The 18,262-nt window shown below is 43.8% G+C and overlaps 1 protein-coding gene across 1 annotated transcript; it reads right to left on the bottom strand.

Annotated features, from left to right (window-relative positions):
• Positions 1–6,826: 6,826 nt before the first annotated feature.
• Positions 6,827–14,497, bottom strand: LOC120935244 (oocyte zinc finger protein XlCOF6.1-like; the record flags this gene model as incomplete). Its single annotated transcript, XM_040347409.1, has 2 exons — positions 6,827–6,890; positions 13,329–14,497. Coding segments are annotated over 2 exons (1,233 nt in total), but the record flags the coding sequence as incomplete, so codon positions are not given.
• Between the last annotated feature and the right edge of the window lie 3,765 nt (positions 14,498–18,262).

Here is an 18,262-nt window from a genome sequence, read left to right as displayed (position 1 = left end):
AACAGAGTAGACTTGCCTCCGGTAATCTTTTGGATGTATTTATCCAAGTCATCCCCAAACAGGCGTCCTCCCCCAAAGGGGAACACTGCCAAGTATCTTTTGCAAGAAACCTCAGCTTCCCAATGTTTCAACCAAAAGGACCTGCACATGTGAACTAGCAGGAGATTCAAGCGGGATGCTTGCTGAACATCCATAATCACATCAAATCGTAAAACACAGGGCCTTAGCAAGGTCCTCATAAACCTCAATCTCCTCTGTAGGGAGGTGGTTAATTATGTGCTTCATTTGTTCCTTGAGAAACTAACATATGCCAATCGCTGCAACTGCAGGTTGTACTTCCAGCTTTTTATCAGTTGGATCCTTAAAGCCCTGAGAATTGTCTATATGACAGGTCAGGCTTTTGTTTGCACAATAAATAGCTGCATCTGAGGATGGGACCCAAGAGCGTTCCTCCAGACCGTACTCCCTCCAATGCACCAGGTACTGTATGCGCCCACGGAACCTACAGGAGTCAACAATGGACTGTACTTCATACTCATGGTTCTCAACCTGTATAGGGTGAGGACATGGCACAGAGGTGGTAAAACGGTTGCAGACCAAAGGTTTCAATAAGGAGACATGAAACACATTAGAGATACACATACTGGAAGGAAGGTCCAACGCGTAAGCCACTGGGTTTATCCTGCGAAGGATACAGAAAGGCCCAATAAACCGAGGTGCGTACTTCAGAGAAGGAAAACGAAGTTGGAGGTTGCAAGATGACAGCCAGACCCTGTCCCCGACAAGGTAGGAAGGCGCATGCAGGTGTCTGCGGTCAGCATGGAGTCTGTACCTCTCGTCAGCTTGTCGCAAAGCCTCCTGGACTTGTACCCAAGTGGAACGAAGATCACAGAGTTGTTCCTCTAACGCAGGAATACTCTGAGGAACAAACGAGTCAGGCAACATGGAAGGTTGGAAACCATAGTTTGCCATAAATGGGGACAAACAAGAAGCAGAATTCAGAGCGATATTGTGGGCAAACTCCGCCCAAGGTAAGAGGTCTGACCAGTCGTTGTGATGGTGGGGCATCGACCTGAGCAGCAAGAATTTTGTCTCCCAAAGGAGAAGTGAGACTGGTGCGAGCCGTAGCCAGAATACGATCAGGAGGAATCATAGGAACTGACTTTGTACCGGGTAAGAATGACACAATGTAATTAAAACTCGACAAGAAAAGAGCCCATCGTGCCCTTCTCGGAGAGAGGTGCTTAGCCTCAGACAAGAATGTGAGATTTTTATGGTCAGTAAAAATGAAAACCGGCACAGTGGTACCTTTGAGGAGATGTCTCCATTCTTTCAGGGCTAAAATGATCGCCAACAGCTCTCTGTCACCAATCTCTTAATTGCACTCCGCAGGTGACAATTTCTTGGAAAAGTAGCTACACGGATGCATAGCGATGTCAGTGCTAGGACGTTGAGACAGAAGGGTGCCAACTCCAGTCTCAGAAGCATCAACTTAAAGGATTAAAGGCAACGTAGGATTTGGATGTGCCAACACAGGAGCAGAAACAAAGGCAACCTTAGGACTCTCAAAAGCCTTAATGGACTCTGTAGACCAACTCTGTCCTCTCATCCTTTCTGGTCATATCAGTCAGGGGCTTGACCAGAGATGAGAAGTTACGTATAAACTTCCGATAATAGTTGGAAAAGCCAAGAAATCGCTGCAGAGGACGTAAACCCATGGGTCGAAGCCACTGTAGGACATTTGACCTGTTCCCGATGGAATTCACACTAAACAAAATAGGTGTTTGACTCAGTGAACTTCTGACTGCAGTAATACTATTGCTCTGAAATATAGCAGTTCAGACTAGTTGTTCGGGGGTTAGCAACTTTCAGTGTCCCAACAACTGATTAAGTGTCCCCATCCAGCCCATATAGCTGTCACCTGGGGATTAGTGGGTTAGTGCACCACCAATTTATTCTCCTGGGTACCCAAGGCTGAAATTTCCCCCAGAAAATGAAAAAACTTTGGCCATGTACTGTATTGCCTGGAGCACATTGGAGGATCCTCTAGATCTGACAGTAAAGCTGAGAGGGCAGAAATATGCTTCTTTGATTGACACAATATGAATTCTTCCTCAATTCATTCCTGGTTATGGAAATGTATGATATTACCAGTCCGGTATCAGAGTATGGGAAAACGCACAGATTAAATATTTTCCTGCCTCACAGAAGAAGTCCACTTGGATGAAACATACGTCAGGCTAGGCAAGGAAGCAGCAGTGACGTTGTGGCGCCTGTTGAGGGTCTAAGACGGATGTTGTGTTTCCTAATGTTTTAACATTGCTCTTATAAAAGGTTTAATAAAAAACACTGCTTACAATACATTGGATGATGCACAATGAGTTTTTATTCTCTTCTCATTGATATAACACATGGCTGCTCTGAGGTTCATTAAGGATCTGTTGATATGGTGATTTCCATCAGTGATATCCACAAGGCGGTTGAAAAAGCTAAAGTGAGGAGTTGAACTCACTGATGCGAGTACAGACCTTGAGAGGTCTGAGAATCTGTAAGAGGATAATTTGCCCTCATTTCCTATGGAGAACACTAGGTGTTGCACTAATTAAGAACTGGAGGACATCTGCACTTAATTGTGAATCACTTTTATGGACTGTATGAACACATACTAATGTAGCACTACCCCCGGAGAAGCTGCTGAGTATTTTTGGGTGGCACGTTACCTCTATCTTCTCGCTGTCCAGGGTGAAGAGAGAGTCTGAAGAATTTCAATGTCCACACAATGCACTTCTTTTTCTGGGATTTATTTGCAGAACTTTAGTAGAAAAGAAGTAAAGGGGTGGAAGGGTAGGTAGGTTTAGGTGCATATTCATAAATAGGGAAACACTCCTGCTTCCAGCAAACAGTTATCGTTGCCACTCTGGCCAGGGTGGGTATTGCTCACCCGGATAGGTCCCTCTCACTGGTCTAGCAGCCGGGATGGTGCACAAAGTAAAGTACAGTCTCTGCCACAGACCTTCCTTTATGAGGAGACACTTTTGGTCTGGAATCCTCTGCCACAGGATTCAGCACCCGGATCTCTCCAGCTTAACTTTTGTAGAACTTAGATCCGACAGGCGACCACCGTCAAGCCTCTCCATGTATGATGCATCCTTCGATGAAGTTTCCAGGCGTACTCCCAAGGTACCAGCCTCTTTCATGGCCCTCTCCAGGATAGGTCCTCCCCTGGCTTCCTTCATCAAGTGGCTTCCTCCCGCTGGACAGACAGCACAGGATCACCTCTTCAGAAAGCAGGCCCCAGTCTGAGTACTGGGCCTACTAGGCAAAGCCGTGGTCCCGTAGTCAGGATTCAGGACACGCACCTCAGGCCAGGTGGCCAAGAGGCGCGAACAACGAACCCCCCACCAATGGCGTCTGTCCCTTAAATACCCCTCCCCAGCATGCACAGCGGGGTAACCACTCCCACTGATTCACCGCTGAGGGGAACACCCAATACACCCTTACCCTGCTGCTGCCACCCTTGGCCTGGGGTGGTAATGACACCCCCAAGTGAACAATGGTGGACTCCCAGCATAGCCATGGCTGGAACAGAGGCTACATTTGCCATTAATCATTCTTGTCTGAGCCAAATAACAGCTCAGACCCCCACTAAATTGAAAGCAGCATCTGTTCAACAGGAGCAGGGCGCTACATACTCCCCCACTACAAAAAGACACTGTCCCCAGTGTCGGGAACAATGGAGTCTCAAGCCTGAGTGCCAACACCTGAACCTTAAAATTGGATGGGAAGGGGAAAAGAAGAAAATAGGAACACAGTATACATTATCACATTATGACAAATCACAAATTTACATTTGCATTCCTGTCTATCTAACCTGCCCATTCTCCGGCAGTCTTGATAGAATATCAACTGACCTAAAAGAAAACTGAAAAACAAATACACACAATAATCCTACTCCTAATATTATGTATATTTTAAAGCAGAGCAAAGCTGCACCTTCGGGAAGGTGGAACTTTCCTTCTAAAGAACAATAGCTAGGCTTAAAAAGTCCTTCCCTAGCATTATTGACCACTGCCGCCTAGTGACATAATTCAAAGGTTTACACAAATCCATGGGCAAAACAAGTTCTTGATCTGATCTCTGAGTCCTCACAGGCCTTGTCCTGACCGACTAGTTCCTCCCCCCAAGTTCAAAATTCTCAGCAAGTGAGGAAAAAAAATTCTTAGCTCCTTCATGGAACTTCTTTTTAAAGAAAGGAAAAAACTCCAAACAGGTCCTGCCAGTCCTTCACAAATAAAACCGGGGATCCGGCAGGGTTAGGGATCTTCCTCGATTGTCAAGGGTGGTGATAAAATATACTTTGTCATCCTTGCAAGGCCTTTGGATGACCACCTGATCAGAGTAAATGTGTTGGCCAGAACTCCAGGATAGCCGACATCCTTCAAAGCAGTGAGCTATGATAAAAGAAAAGTCCAGGTTTCGAGACGGCTTAAGCACTTTTAAATAGTCCCATATGGCTTCTTCGTACTATTTTTCAAGATTTGCCTCAATCTTCTCCATGATTGCTTCTGGCACATAAGGAAACTCCCTTCCATAGTCAAGAACTACCCTTTTCATCAACACCCTCTGCAAACAGGCTAGTTTGGGTAGTGTGCGGGAGTGTCCCAGTCCCGGCATCACACATGCCTCTGGAAATCTTTTTAGAAGAGGCGTCAAATCTGGAGGCCCATCTTTTCTGCCACAAACAATTCCTGCATCCACAATAACTTCTAAGTTCACACCCGGGGGTTTCTGCCCGAGGCGTTGTCTTTCCAGGCTCCATAGGGGAACACTTCCCTGAACTACGAGTGGAGGCAGATTTTAATCTTTTGTCCCACGTTAGCTTGGGGAACTCTGATTCGAACCAGTGGTCATCACCAGCATCTGACAAAGAGTCCAGATCAGAGTCCCCCTTACTCTTCAGCCGGTAAACATGTGCGCACAATCTTTGTCACGTTATCCCCAGCCTGCTTACCAGTTCCTGTCGTGGACTTCTCGGAGTCCGGTCCCGGTAGATACTGGGGTAGGCCTCGACCGCAGCCGCGGGAAGCCTTCACGTAGCCCACCTTCTTCCCGGTGGGTATGGTAGGAACAACTGCCGTGCAAACATTTTCAGGAACAACATCTGCTGGTGGCTCAGGAACATTTGCTATAGCAACATCACTGTGGGTGTCAATCACCGTAGTAGGCACGGCAGGTGTAGAGTTGTACGTAGGCCAGGAATTAGCTTCTTCCAAAGTGACGGTGCCTGTGATCCAGTCCATTTGATAGGCGCGTGGCAATCTGGTAGGCTGATCCACTCCAAACAGGTACTCCCCCACACTGGAAGTATCGGCCGAAGGGTTGGAGCTGGTCTGCCAATCCTTCGAATCTAGAGCATGACATACCAAGCGCCTCCCTGTTGCTACTGGTATACAACATGAAACGCCCATGCTGTTTCATCCGGATGCCTGTATCCGTCAGCAATGCTCCCGTCGGTGCGGAACTCACACTAGCTCCGGCCTGGAACATCATAAGCCTCTGTCCCATTGCTGGTGGCAAATACACCAACATGACTGCTCTGCGATCCTCACTCTCTGATCTAGCAAGTCCTTTCTGTGCCAGACACACTCACGTCTCATGCAGGGGGCGGGTACTCCGCCCCTTCTGCTTCTTTTCTCAGCACATTGCTCCACGCACCTCTCTCTGTTGCACGTGCAGCCGACGCCTCCGCCAAGCGACCTGACCTTAACCCCTTCTTTCACCAGCACTGTTCAACACCCGATCAAGTTCAGACTCTCAATAGATAAATTACTTTCCAATTCTGTTGCTAGAGGTAACAGCCAATCCCGGACGAGCCCCCACGTGTAGCACTACCCCAGAATGAGCTGCTGAGTATTTTTGGTATTTCTTCTCGTTGTCCAGGGTGAAAAGAGAGTCTGAAGAATTTCAATGTCCACACAATGCACTTCTTTTTCTGGGATTTATTTGCAGAACTTTAGTAGAAAATAAGTAAAGGGGTGGAAGGGTAGGTAGGTTCAGGTGCATAATCACAAATAGGGAAACACTCCTACTTCCAGCAAACCATTATCATCGCCACTCTAGACAGAGTGGGTATTGCTCACCCGGATAGGTCCCTCTCATTGGCCTAGCAGCCGGGATGGCGCACAAAGTAAAGTACAGTCTCTGCCACAGACCTTCCTTTATGAATCCTCTGCCACAGGATTCAGCACCCGGGTCTCTCCAGCTTAACTTTTGTAGAACTAAGATCCGATAGGCGACCACCGTCAAGCCTCTCAGTGTATGGTGCATCCTTCTATGAAGTTTCCAGGCCTACTCCCAAGGTACCAGCCTCTTGCATGGCCCAGGTGAAGCCACGACCCCGGACCAACATGGTTCCGGAGTCAGGATTCAGGACAGGCACCCTGACTCTGCTGCTGCCACCCTTGGCCTGGGGTGGTAATGACACCCCCAAGCGAACAATAGTGGACTCCCAACACAGCCATGGCTGAAACGGAGGCTAAATTTACCATTAATCATTCTTGTCTGAGCCAAATAACAGCTCAGACCCCCACTAAATTGAAAGCAGCGCCTGTTCAACAGGAGCAGGGCGCTACACTAATTGTTAATATCGTTTTATTATACCATTGTTGTTGTCACTTAATAAGTCATTCATAGTGATTTATGCATAAGGTTACAGCGTTCCACATTTTTTATTTTAAATATTTTACAGGCATGGCCAATGGAAAGAGGATAATTTGGGCGATATCTGCAAGTGAGGTTGGTGATGTAGCTGGGGGTGATTCTGTGGTTAGTCTAACAGAATCGCTTCCCACTCTGCTTGAGTGCTTCCCTCATATACCACTTCCTCCAGTCTGAACAAAGATTTAAGACATTATAGATGCAATGTTGCAACCAAGAACTAGGCAGGACACTTGGCTGCAAAGATGGAACACATTTATTTGAACAAACTAACACAGAATATATACACTATAGGAGGACATTCAACTACTGATCATATTACCCTAACAATACAAACTGCACACAGGAATATAATTAGAACAACAGACATATACTATAAACATTACATTAATTAGCCGCCTGGATGACTGATGGGTTTCATTCCAGGTCAGACTTGCCGACTTCTACAATACTGAATACAGTGTACTGGATGATACACATTATTACAAGTATAAACACAACCCAGAATGGTTTTCTTAGCAGACAGACAAAGGGTAAGTTAATTATCACAAATAACAATGGGTGGAAGACCCTTAGGAGGCACACTAGACCTACTTGCAATAAACACATTATAGCAGGCAACCCCAGACAGGTGTCCTGCTGATGACATCAACATCTGCTATAAGTCCCATAGTGTGGAGCCGTCCTTTCTGGAAATGTGACATCTAAGCCCTTACCATGGACACCAGCCAGATTCTGTGTGTCTTGGGGGAGACATGGACTTGAATCCAAAGTAACAAGACCAGCTGCGGAGCTGCCCTGACCCACTGGAGCCCCACCTCCTTTGCTAACAAGGGATCACCGTAGTCCAACTGCTCAGTTGTTTCCAACGGGGAGACCCCTAGGGTGGGGCCTAGGTAGAATGTTCCTCAGTCAGACTCTCCCCGTCAACGACTCAAGGCGGTATTGAGCTTTTGAGTTTACCAGACTGACCCGCCCATCTCTCTTAGGCCAGGAAATGAGAGTGGCACGCTCCTTAGGGCTGGGGGAGGGGGGTAGAGGTAGGGAGACACAAGGGAACAGACACACGGGGGAACACCAGGAAGAAGACTTTTTACATTTTCTTTTGTATTAACGCAACAGTATGTTCCTTCCTTACGGTACAAGGTTAATAATGTTTTTTATTATCTCACTGTGTAATAATGTCAACTGAATTTGTTAATCACTGAACTAAGAAAAGCAAATAAAAACAAATGATTTAAAACAAGACCACTCCACGGATCCCCCAGGCATACACCTTCCAAAGAGTAGTGTTCCACTAAATGCCAGGGCCCATAGTCAGTGGGTTAGAGGATTGCTCCCAGTCCTCTCCAAAAGCCCCTAGGTCTGTCACAATTAGTATTTCAAATTTTATACGATGGGGGAGGGGAAGCCAGTGAAGGGATTGGCAGACAGGGGCAGCAGTCACGGATCGGTTAGTGAGGTGTATTATCATACAAGCAGCATTCATAATAGACTGAAGGGGGAATAGCCTTGAGTGAATAAAATGTTTTTAGGTGTCGTTAGTCAGGAAGAGGAGAATTCTGGAGATTTTTTAGAGGTTAAGGCGGCAAGATGTAGTCAGTGATTGGATGTGAGGGTCGACGTCAGAGTCTAGCATTACACCCAGCACCCTGGCATGTGTGGAGGGACCAATGGTTGTACCGCTGAACTTTATGGTAAAGTCATGGGGAGGAGGAAATATTACAAGCTCAGTTTTGGAAGAAATACGGTTGAGGAAAAGGTGTGACATCCACACTGATATGTAAGTTTGTGATATGTGAGGAGATTGAGGGGGTAAGAATGGAACATGATCTGCTCTCCATTATCTTCAGTGGGGGGCAGGAGAGACATGAGGGGTCTGATAGACTCCTGATGTCTCATTAAAGAGAACCGGTCACAACAAAATGCTATCATATTGGAGTTTATTGGTCCCTTAAGTGATAGCAATAAAGTTATGTGAGGAAATTAAAATTACACCCAAGCACTTAAAACCTCACCCCAAAACGTTGAGTTCCTTCTAAATTACAAACAACATATTAAAGCAGGAACAAAAATTGTCTCTGGACAGTCGCACTCTGAACAAATTGTAGCCTTTATTAAAAAAAGGACAGCACTACAAGTCACAGCAAAGTAAAATAAAACCCAACTGCTGACGCGTTTCGCACTGAAACGAATGACTAAGCACTAGTTTCAGTACGAAACGCGTCAGGTTTGGGTTTTATTTTACTTTGCTGTGACTTGTAGTGCTGTCCTTCTTTTAATAAAGGCTACAATTTGTTCAGAGTGCGGCTGTCCAGAGACAATTTTTGTTCCTGCTTTGCTAAGTGCATTGCCTGCACCCGAGTTGTCTGCAACGGTGGATGTTCGTCTGGGTTCCCACCTGGAGCGGCTATTCCCTCTCCCATAAACAACATATTGCTGGTGTCTATATAATAAAAAAAAAAAATGATTACACTACATATATTACATAACACCATGCATGCCATGTGAAATCATTCTACATCCACTATTCTGGGTTACCTCTACACACAGGGCTTTTAAAATAGTCACCCGTGGGCAAATTGTGAGTACCAAAGTTTGTCATCATTTCATCAGCACACACAATTTTACAGCTGGACATGTTGGGTATCTATTTACTCGGCACAACCTCATCTTTTTATATTTTATAAAAAAAACTGGGTAAAATATTGCAATTGTCCACTAAAATTATACTTAATGTATTTATTATTGAAATGTACACTTGATAAAACACTGAGCTAATATCATGTGACATAAAAAAATTGAACTACCACCCCTTTATTCTCCAGGGACTCTGTTTTCGGAAAATATATGTTTGGGGGTTCTAAACTAATCAAAAAATGTACACTATAACATGTGTGCAAAAAAATACAAAAACAGCTGACAGTAAAAGGGTTAATATGAGCTAGATGGGATCACTCTGCTGTGTTCAGTGTAATGTCAAATCTCCATCAGTACATCTAGCGCAATAAACCATCATGGCCACTAGATGGAGCCAATGATCATATGAAAAAAAATATGACCAAAACTTGCCACATTCGTTTAACAAGATAGACCTCTAAGATCCCATACACACTATTCAATCTTCTGCAGATTGTTGTCTTCAGATTTACCAAAACCATATAATAGGAGGTCAAACCTTAATGCGTACACACTATCACTTTATGTGATGAAAAAAAAACGACGTTTTAAATCATGAAATAAATCAACGTTTTTGAAACTTCATTTTCAAAAACGACGTTGCCTACACACCATCGTTTTTTCAAAATGCTCTAGCAAAGCGCGGTTACGTTCAGCACTCTTTTCCATTGAAACTAGCTTCATAACTTGCTTCTGAACATGCGCAGGTTTAAAAACGTTGTTTTGCCCACACACTATCATTTTAATTGACGCAAAAAACGATGTTTTGAAAAACGACAGCATGCTTCAATTTTTTTTTGTCGTTTTTCACAAGACATAAAACAACGTTTTCCCCCACACACGGTCATTTTAATTGACGTTTTTCAAAACGTCGTTTTTTTTCATCACATAAAGTGATGGTGTGTACGCGGCATAAGAGTTTCAATTTGTATGCAATCAGAAAATATTATTTATGGACAAAAAGTCATCGGTTCCAAGCACCTTGTCCCATACGTACAATATGAAATAAAAGAAAGAAGGGGACCCCAGGGACTATTTAAATGGTGCTAGTAGAAATATAAGAGACAACAAAAGGAATGTAGAAAAATAGAAAATAATTTAATTTTTAACAATTAATAAATATATGTAACAAAATCATCAGTGAGATGAAGAAGTTGATAATCTCCAAAGGTATATAAAGAAGACCAGTTAACAGCATTGACTTTTGTACTTGCTCAACATGTTTCGCTCTACAGAGAGCTTCCTCAGGAGCTTTTAGACAAGCAATGCTAGACATCAAAGAGAACAAATAATAATTTTTTTGTAAATACATACAATAAGCAACAATATACATATCAGCTTGCAAAACAACAAAATCGCAGATCCCTCCTTCATGATCCAAAATCACTAAAAGGAGGATCCTGGTATACGCTTAATCACTCGATTTTCGGGTCATCATCATCAAAGTTCGTTCGATCTTACAGAAATACTGGTGCCTGCTAATGAGTGTCAATACGGTATCCAAATACATCCAGAGCTATACTCAAATTACTTTTAAAAAATCACGCTCCCCCAGGGATCGTTTGGTTCATAGCCATTATTGCCCCAAAACTTCATCCATGAAGGGACCAAGGGGAACTAGACCCTGTCATAGTGGTCCCTTTTGTGGTTACATCCATTCTGCTACCACAATACCACTCCCCAATGGACGTACCCACAAACCGGCCTTCTCGGTGACCTGCCAATCTGTGGGCATTGTATACCTCATGCAATGTGATTGTGGAGCCTTTTATGTGGGGAAAACCAAGCGCCCCTTTTTTCATCGCATACGCGATCATGTCGCCCTTGTTTCAAAAAAGAAAATGGAGACCCCTATCAGCCGCCATTCTGGTATCTATCATCAATTCAATGGTCGCAAGATGAAGTTCTCTGCTCTTGAACATATCCCACCTGGTGAAAGAGGGGGGGGGGGGATTATGATAAGATACTACTCCAAAAAGAGGCCAAATGGATACATTGTTTATCCGCATTAGTCCCTCCAGGCCTGAATGAAGCATTCAGCTTCAAACCTTTTTTATAATTTCCTAAAATATCCCAATATTATTTTTATTCCTTATTTATTTTTGTAATGTCTGTTTTCTGTCCCACCTTCTCATTTTCTTCCTAACATTTATCTTTGATGTATTGATGTTGTTACTCTATATAGACTTAACCTATTTAACCTGTATTATCATGTGCATCATATGTTAATTTACATAGTTAGTCAGGTTGAAAAAGACACAAGTCCATCCAGTTCAACCAATTTGAACCCATTGATCTATGTTAAAGAGGAGTTCCACCTAAAAATGGAACTTCCTCTTAACCCACTCCTCGCCCCCTTACATGCCACATTTGGCATGTAATTTTTTTGGGGGGGGGGAGTGGGGGCTTCAGAAGAAGGGGACTTCCTGTCCCACTTTCTCCTTCCTCCGAGGGGCTGGAAAGGCGATTAGCTTAATCGCCTTTTCACAGCCCCTCCCTGTAGGCGAGCGCCTGTCCAATCGGACGGCGCCGCGCCGCTCGCGCATGCGCAGTGGGTGCCCGGCCGTGAAGCCGAAGGCTGTCACTGCCGGGTGCCCACACTAAAAATGAAGACGCCGGCCGGCGAGGGGGGGCGAGGAGCGGAGTCCCGGCCGGCGCATCGCTGGAGCCATGGAGCAGGTAAGTGTCTGTTTATTAAAAGCCAGCAGCTACACTTTTTGTAGCTGCTGACTTTTAATAAACTTAAAAATGGGTGGAAAACCCCTTTAACAAAATTTGTTGTTCATCAGTGCACAAACTTGGCGCGGCCTTTCTATATTTTTGCCTCTCAAACTTTATAGGGCACCTTCATTTATTGTCAGCTTTTAAATTATTTCCTTTTTGGTAACAATGCAATCAGTGGGTATACAACTCACAATGAGTTCTATTTTTTGTATGTATGTTTCTTATTTACTTCCAAAAATCCAAATTATTAGACCATGTCTCTCAGATGATTTGCTGTGGTTTCTGGGACCCCATTCCCGGTGATTCTCCGTTGACTAGACGGGACCATACGGACATGCGGAGACCACATGTAGCGAATGGGTTAACCAATCCCAAGTTTTGCTTGTTTTGGTCCCCCCTTTTTTTGACCATTTGATGTCCCTTCCTTCTTTCTTTTCTAAGTTTTTTGTTTGTTACCCTTAAAGATCACCATCTTTGCATGCTTCCTATGCACTGGCTGATTTATATACCTTTGGAGATCATCAACTTCTTCATCTCACTGATGTTTTTTTACATATATTTATTAATTGTTAAAAATAAAATTATTTTCTATTTTTCTACATTCCTTTGTTGTCTATTATATTTCTACTAGCACCATTGAAATAGTCCCCGGGGTCCCCAGGTACTCTTCTTTCTTTTATTTCATATTGTATACAATCAGGCCAGCCCTTGCACTACATGGTCTTGGCAAATCTGAAGGCAAAAATCTGCAGAAAATCTAATAGTGTGTATGGGGTCTTAGTGTTTGTGAAATCTTCCACCACAAAATGTACTCAGCCAATGAGAGGTGATGACATTTTTATTTTTCTACTGCTATCAATGGCCAACACGGCACAACACTTCATCCATGTCTTTGGTGATCTCTGATCTCCTTATGAACTGTTTCTTACATGATGAAGATCAGCCATGGAGTATATCTGAGGTGTATATCAGGGTGTGCTTCTTCCCCACATGAGAGCTGTGATGTCCAGCAACATTCATATACAAGACATTTCCCGCACTCAAGGCACTAATACACCTCAAGGGTTGTATGGGATCCCTGATGTACAGGAAGACAGGACTTCAGTGAGGAACAATTTCCTCACTCAGGACAGGAAAGTGGCTTCTCCCCCCTGTGAGATTTCTGATGTTTAGAAAGATGGGACTTCTGTGAAAAACATTTCCCACACTCAGGACAGGAATACGGCTTCTTCTCTGTGTGAGATTTCAGATGTGTGTAAAGATTGGACTTCTGTGAAAAACATTTCCCACACTCAGGACAGGAATACGGCTTCTCTCCCGTGTGAGATCTCTGATGTGTGTAAACACTAAACTTCTGTGAAAAACATTTCCCACACTCAGGACAGGAATAAGGCTTCTCCCCCGTGTGAGTTCTCTGATGTTTTAAAAGACTGGACTTGTGTGAAAAATATTTCCCACACTCAGGACAGGAATATGGCTTCTTCCCCTTGTGAGCTCTCTGATGTCTGTAAAGATTGGACTGCACTGAAAAGGATTTCCCGCACTCAGGACAGGAATAGGGCTTATCCCCTGTGTGAGAATTCTGATGCATAGAAAGAGTAGACTTCATTGAAAAACATTTCCCACAACAAGGACAGGAATATGGCTTTTCCCCCGTGTGAGTCTTCTGATGTCTGTAAAGATTGAACTTTTGTGAAAAACATTTCCCACACTCAGAGCAGAAATATGGTTTCTCCTCAGTGTGCAACATCTTATGTTTTTCAAGATTGGACTGAATTGAAAAACATTTACCGCACTCAGAACAGGAATACGGCTTCTCCCCTGTATGAGATCTCCGATGCGAGTATAAATGCGAGGAATTTGAAAAACATTTGCCGCACTCAGAACAGGAATACGGCTTTTCCCCCGTGTGAGACCTCTGATGTATTAAAAGTAGTGATTTTAGTACAAAACATTTCTCGCACTCAGGACACGAATATGGCTTCTCACCCGTGTGCACTTTTTGATGTGCGTAAAGATGCGTGGCTCGTGAATAAGATTTTCCACACTCAGAACAGGAATACGGTTTTTCTCCCGAATGAGATATTTTGTGGTCATCAAGTCTTGATTTAAAAAGAAAACACTTCCCGCACTCAGGACAGGAATACGGCTTCTCCCCCGTGTGATTACGTTTATGCACATTAAGTTGGGATTTAAAATGGAAACCCTTCCCGCACTCAATACAGAAAAACCTCTTCTCTTTTGGAAGGACGGAACTATCCCTCACAGTCTGAGGTCCCTCAGGATGAGAGGAATACGATGATCCATCTACACTGTGTGGTGCCGGATAGACATTTGAGGTAGCCGGGTTTTCTCCTGGACTATACTGTGTGATGTCCCCATCTTCTACTTTACAGTCTGGAGACAAAGTGAGACAATCCTCTGAGGTTTTCCTCATCTCCCGTCCATCTACTAAAATAGAAATAAAAAGATTATTACTAGACATGAGCAGATTGGTTCCCCTAAACCAGGACTCCACCCACATCAGGCAGCTTTGTCTCTGAGGATCTTACAGTTCCCCCTCAAGGTAACTAGTAAATGGGTTCTCAGATCTTCTACCAGTTCATTTCTTTATTCATGGACCTTAGTCAGAGAGTGAGAAAACAATGAGAACTGTCTTTTATAGAAGTGACAGTGATGAGGGGATTATAGGACGAGTGTCCCCACCCCCTCTATCACTCATTACCATCTTCCCAACACAAGTACTGCACTTCCTTATTTAGTCCATGATTTAGGCCTGAATAACAGCGGGGCTGAGCCCCACCAGAGGTCAGAGAGTGAGGATGGGGGAGAACAACCAAGATGAAGACTGGACTGATCCTGAAGACCACCATCATTGGGTTATTGACTCCTCCCTCATTATCACTTTCTGTTTAAGGTTCCAAAGTTTGAGGATGTTATGACATTAATATCAACATGTAAAAGTCTGTGCTCCAATCAAATCATCAGATATAAAACGTCTAGTTGGTAGGAAATTGGTGTAACAAAAGAGAATAGACACTGGGCCGGATTCAGATACATTGCCGTATCTGTCCGGCCCGCGTAAGGTTACGCCGCTCTAACTTTAGGCGCAAGTTCTTTATTCACAAGCGTATGTGTTGCGGCGTAAGGCTGCGTAATTCAAATGGGGATGTAGGGGGCGTGTTTTATTAAAATTTCCCTTGACCCCGTGTTTTTTACGTTTTACTTGAACGGCGCATGCTCGAAAATCCGCCGCAAAACGTCATTGCTTTCGACGTGAAAGTAAATTACGTCCATCCGTATTCGCGAACGACTTAAAGGGTCACTAAAGGAATTTTTTTTTTAGCTAAATAGCTTCCTTTTCCTTACTGCAGTACTGGTTTCATGTACTTAGTGTTCGTTTTTGCTTTGAAGTAGCTGTAATTCTGCTATGATCTCCACACTTCCTGGTTGCCTGTTTCCTTATAACCATTGTACTGGGAGATTTTTACGGTGGTCTAAGCTGTCATTATTGTGTGTCTAAAACTCCTCAGAACCAATCAGATTCATTTTAAATACAAAACACTGCCCTGGATTTGTTGTTTTTGTTCTGTGAATCTTCCCGACTCACCTCTCACCTGGAACTTCATGTATGTACCTTTAAAACGGAACGTGAAACTAGAGGCACATTATATGATAAATTAAATTCAATTTGTAATCATTTTTAAAAGGAATCAGTTAACTTTTATGTCTCTATACCCTGTAAACAGTCATTTCAGCAAAAAAATTGTTTTCCTTTAGTGACCCTTTAAGCAAACGACGTAAAAAAAATCAAAACTCGGCGCGGGAACGACGGCCATACTTAACATTAGCTACCCCTCACATAGCAGGGGTAACTATACGCCGGAAAAAGCCGAACGCAAATGACGTAAAAAAAAAAGCACCGGGCGGTCGTTCGTTTCTGAATCGGCGTAACTCCTCATTTGCATATTCCTCGCGTAATAATACGGAATCGCCACCTAGCGGCCGGCCTGGAATTGCAGCCTAAGATCCGACGGTGTAAGTCACATACACCTGTCGGATCTTAGGGATATCTATGCGTAACCTGATTCTATGAATCAGGCGCATAGATACGACCGTCGGAACTCAGAGATACGCCGTCGTATCTCTTTCTGAATCCGGCCCATTATGTTTATATATAGCAGAGGGGAGAGAGCACAAGTCAGGACTATGTAATGTACAACATATTGTATAAGATAGGATTATATAGTATAAGCATGATGTAATGTACAACATAGAATATACAGTGCAGGGGTCAGGAGAATGTAATGTACAACATAGAGTTTATAGTGCAGGGGTCAGGAGTATATAATGTACAATATAAAGTATATAGTGTAAGGGTCAGGAGTCATAATATTGATATTCAGTAATCAGTGGTGACCTAAATGTTCACATGACAAGTTGCAGAGATCCCACACCGCTGCCTCCCATCTCCTGAGACTGAATACATTGTTTCTATGTGTTTATCAGATGATGGGGGATCTAGGTGGAGCCTCCGTACTGCTCTCTCCTTTACAATAAAGTCTCCTCTTACCCGGTGATGTGAGGGGCAGCTGATTGTCCATCATGACGTCCTTGTAGAGATCCTTGTGTCCTTCTAAATACTCCCACTCCTCCATGGAGAAACAGACAGTGACATCCTGACACCTTATAGGAACCTGACACACACAATGATACAGTCACCATCCAGACACATCCCTTGTCTGTAACTGGATAATAGTTACATAGTTAGGTTGAAAAGACACAAGTCCATCCAGTTCAACCATAAAAAAAATATATATATATATATATCATACAATCCCATATACCCAATTCTATACCCACAGTAGATCTGGAAGAAGGGGGGGGGGGGAAACCCATCAGAGCATGATCCAATTTGCTACAGCAGGCGAAAAAATTCCTTCCTGATCCTACGAGAGGCAATCGGATTTTCCCCGGATCAACTTTACCTATAAATGTCAGTACTCAGTTATATTATTTACATTTAGGAAAGAATCCATTCCTTTCTTAAAGCAATCTACTGATCTGGCCAGAACCACCTCTGGAGGGAGTTTGTTCCACATTTTCACAGCTCTTACTGTGAAGAAACCTTTCCGTATTTGGAGGTGAAATCTCTTTTCCTCTAGACATAAAGAGCGCCCCCTTGTCTTTCGCGTTGACCATAAAGTTCACCAAGTTCACTATAAAGGACCCCTTATATATTTTTACATGTGGATCATATCCCCCCTTATTCTCCTCTTCTCAAGAGAGAATAAATTCAGTTCCTCTAATCTTTCCTCATAGCTGAGCTCCTCCATGCCTCTTATCGGTTTGGTTGCCTTTCTCTGCACTTTCTCCAGTTAGTTTGCTCGCTTTGGAAACCGCAGCTTGGCATTGCATGTTATTAGTAAGCTTATGATCTACCAAAACCCCCAGATCCTTCTCCACTACGGATCCCCCCAGTTTTACTCCCCCTAGTATGTATGATGAATATTCTTAGCCCCCAAGTGCAGAACTTTACATTTATCAACATTAAACCTCATCTGCCACATAGTCGCCCAATTAGACAGAGCATTGAGGTTGGCTTGTAAATTGGAGACATCCTGTAAGGACGTTATTCCACTGCATAGCTTGGTGTCATCTGCAAAGACAGAAATGTTACTTTTGATCTCAGACCCAATATCATTTAATCATTTATAAAGATATTAAAAAGTAAGGGTCCCAATACTGAACCTTGGGGTACACCACTGATAACCTTTGACCATTCAGAGTAAGAATCATTAACCACGACTCTCTGAATTCCATCTTTTAGCCAGTTTTCTATCCATTTACAAACTGATATTTCCAGTCCTGTAGACTTTACCTTACACATGAGCCACGTGTGGGGAATTGTATCGAACGCGAATTGCACCGCCACCCCTCTGTCTAAGTATATCACGTCCACCGCCACCCCTCTGTCCAAGTATATCACGTCCACCGCCACCCCTCTGTCCAAGTATACCACGTCCCCCGCCACCCCTCTGTCCACACAATGATACAGTCACCATCCAGACACATCCCTTGTCTGTTACTGGATAATGTCCCAGAATTCCCGGCACCGCTCACCTCTCCTGTCAGCAGCCCC

This window comes from Rana temporaria, chromosome 4 (assembly GCF_905171775.1).
Source record: "Rana temporaria chromosome 4, aRanTem1.1, whole genome shotgun sequence".
In the NCBI taxonomy this organism is placed as follows: Eukaryota; Metazoa; Chordata; class Amphibia; order Anura; family Ranidae; genus Rana; species Rana temporaria.
The sequence above is the reverse complement of the archived record's forward strand: the minus strand, read 5'-3'. Positions and strand labels throughout refer to the sequence as shown.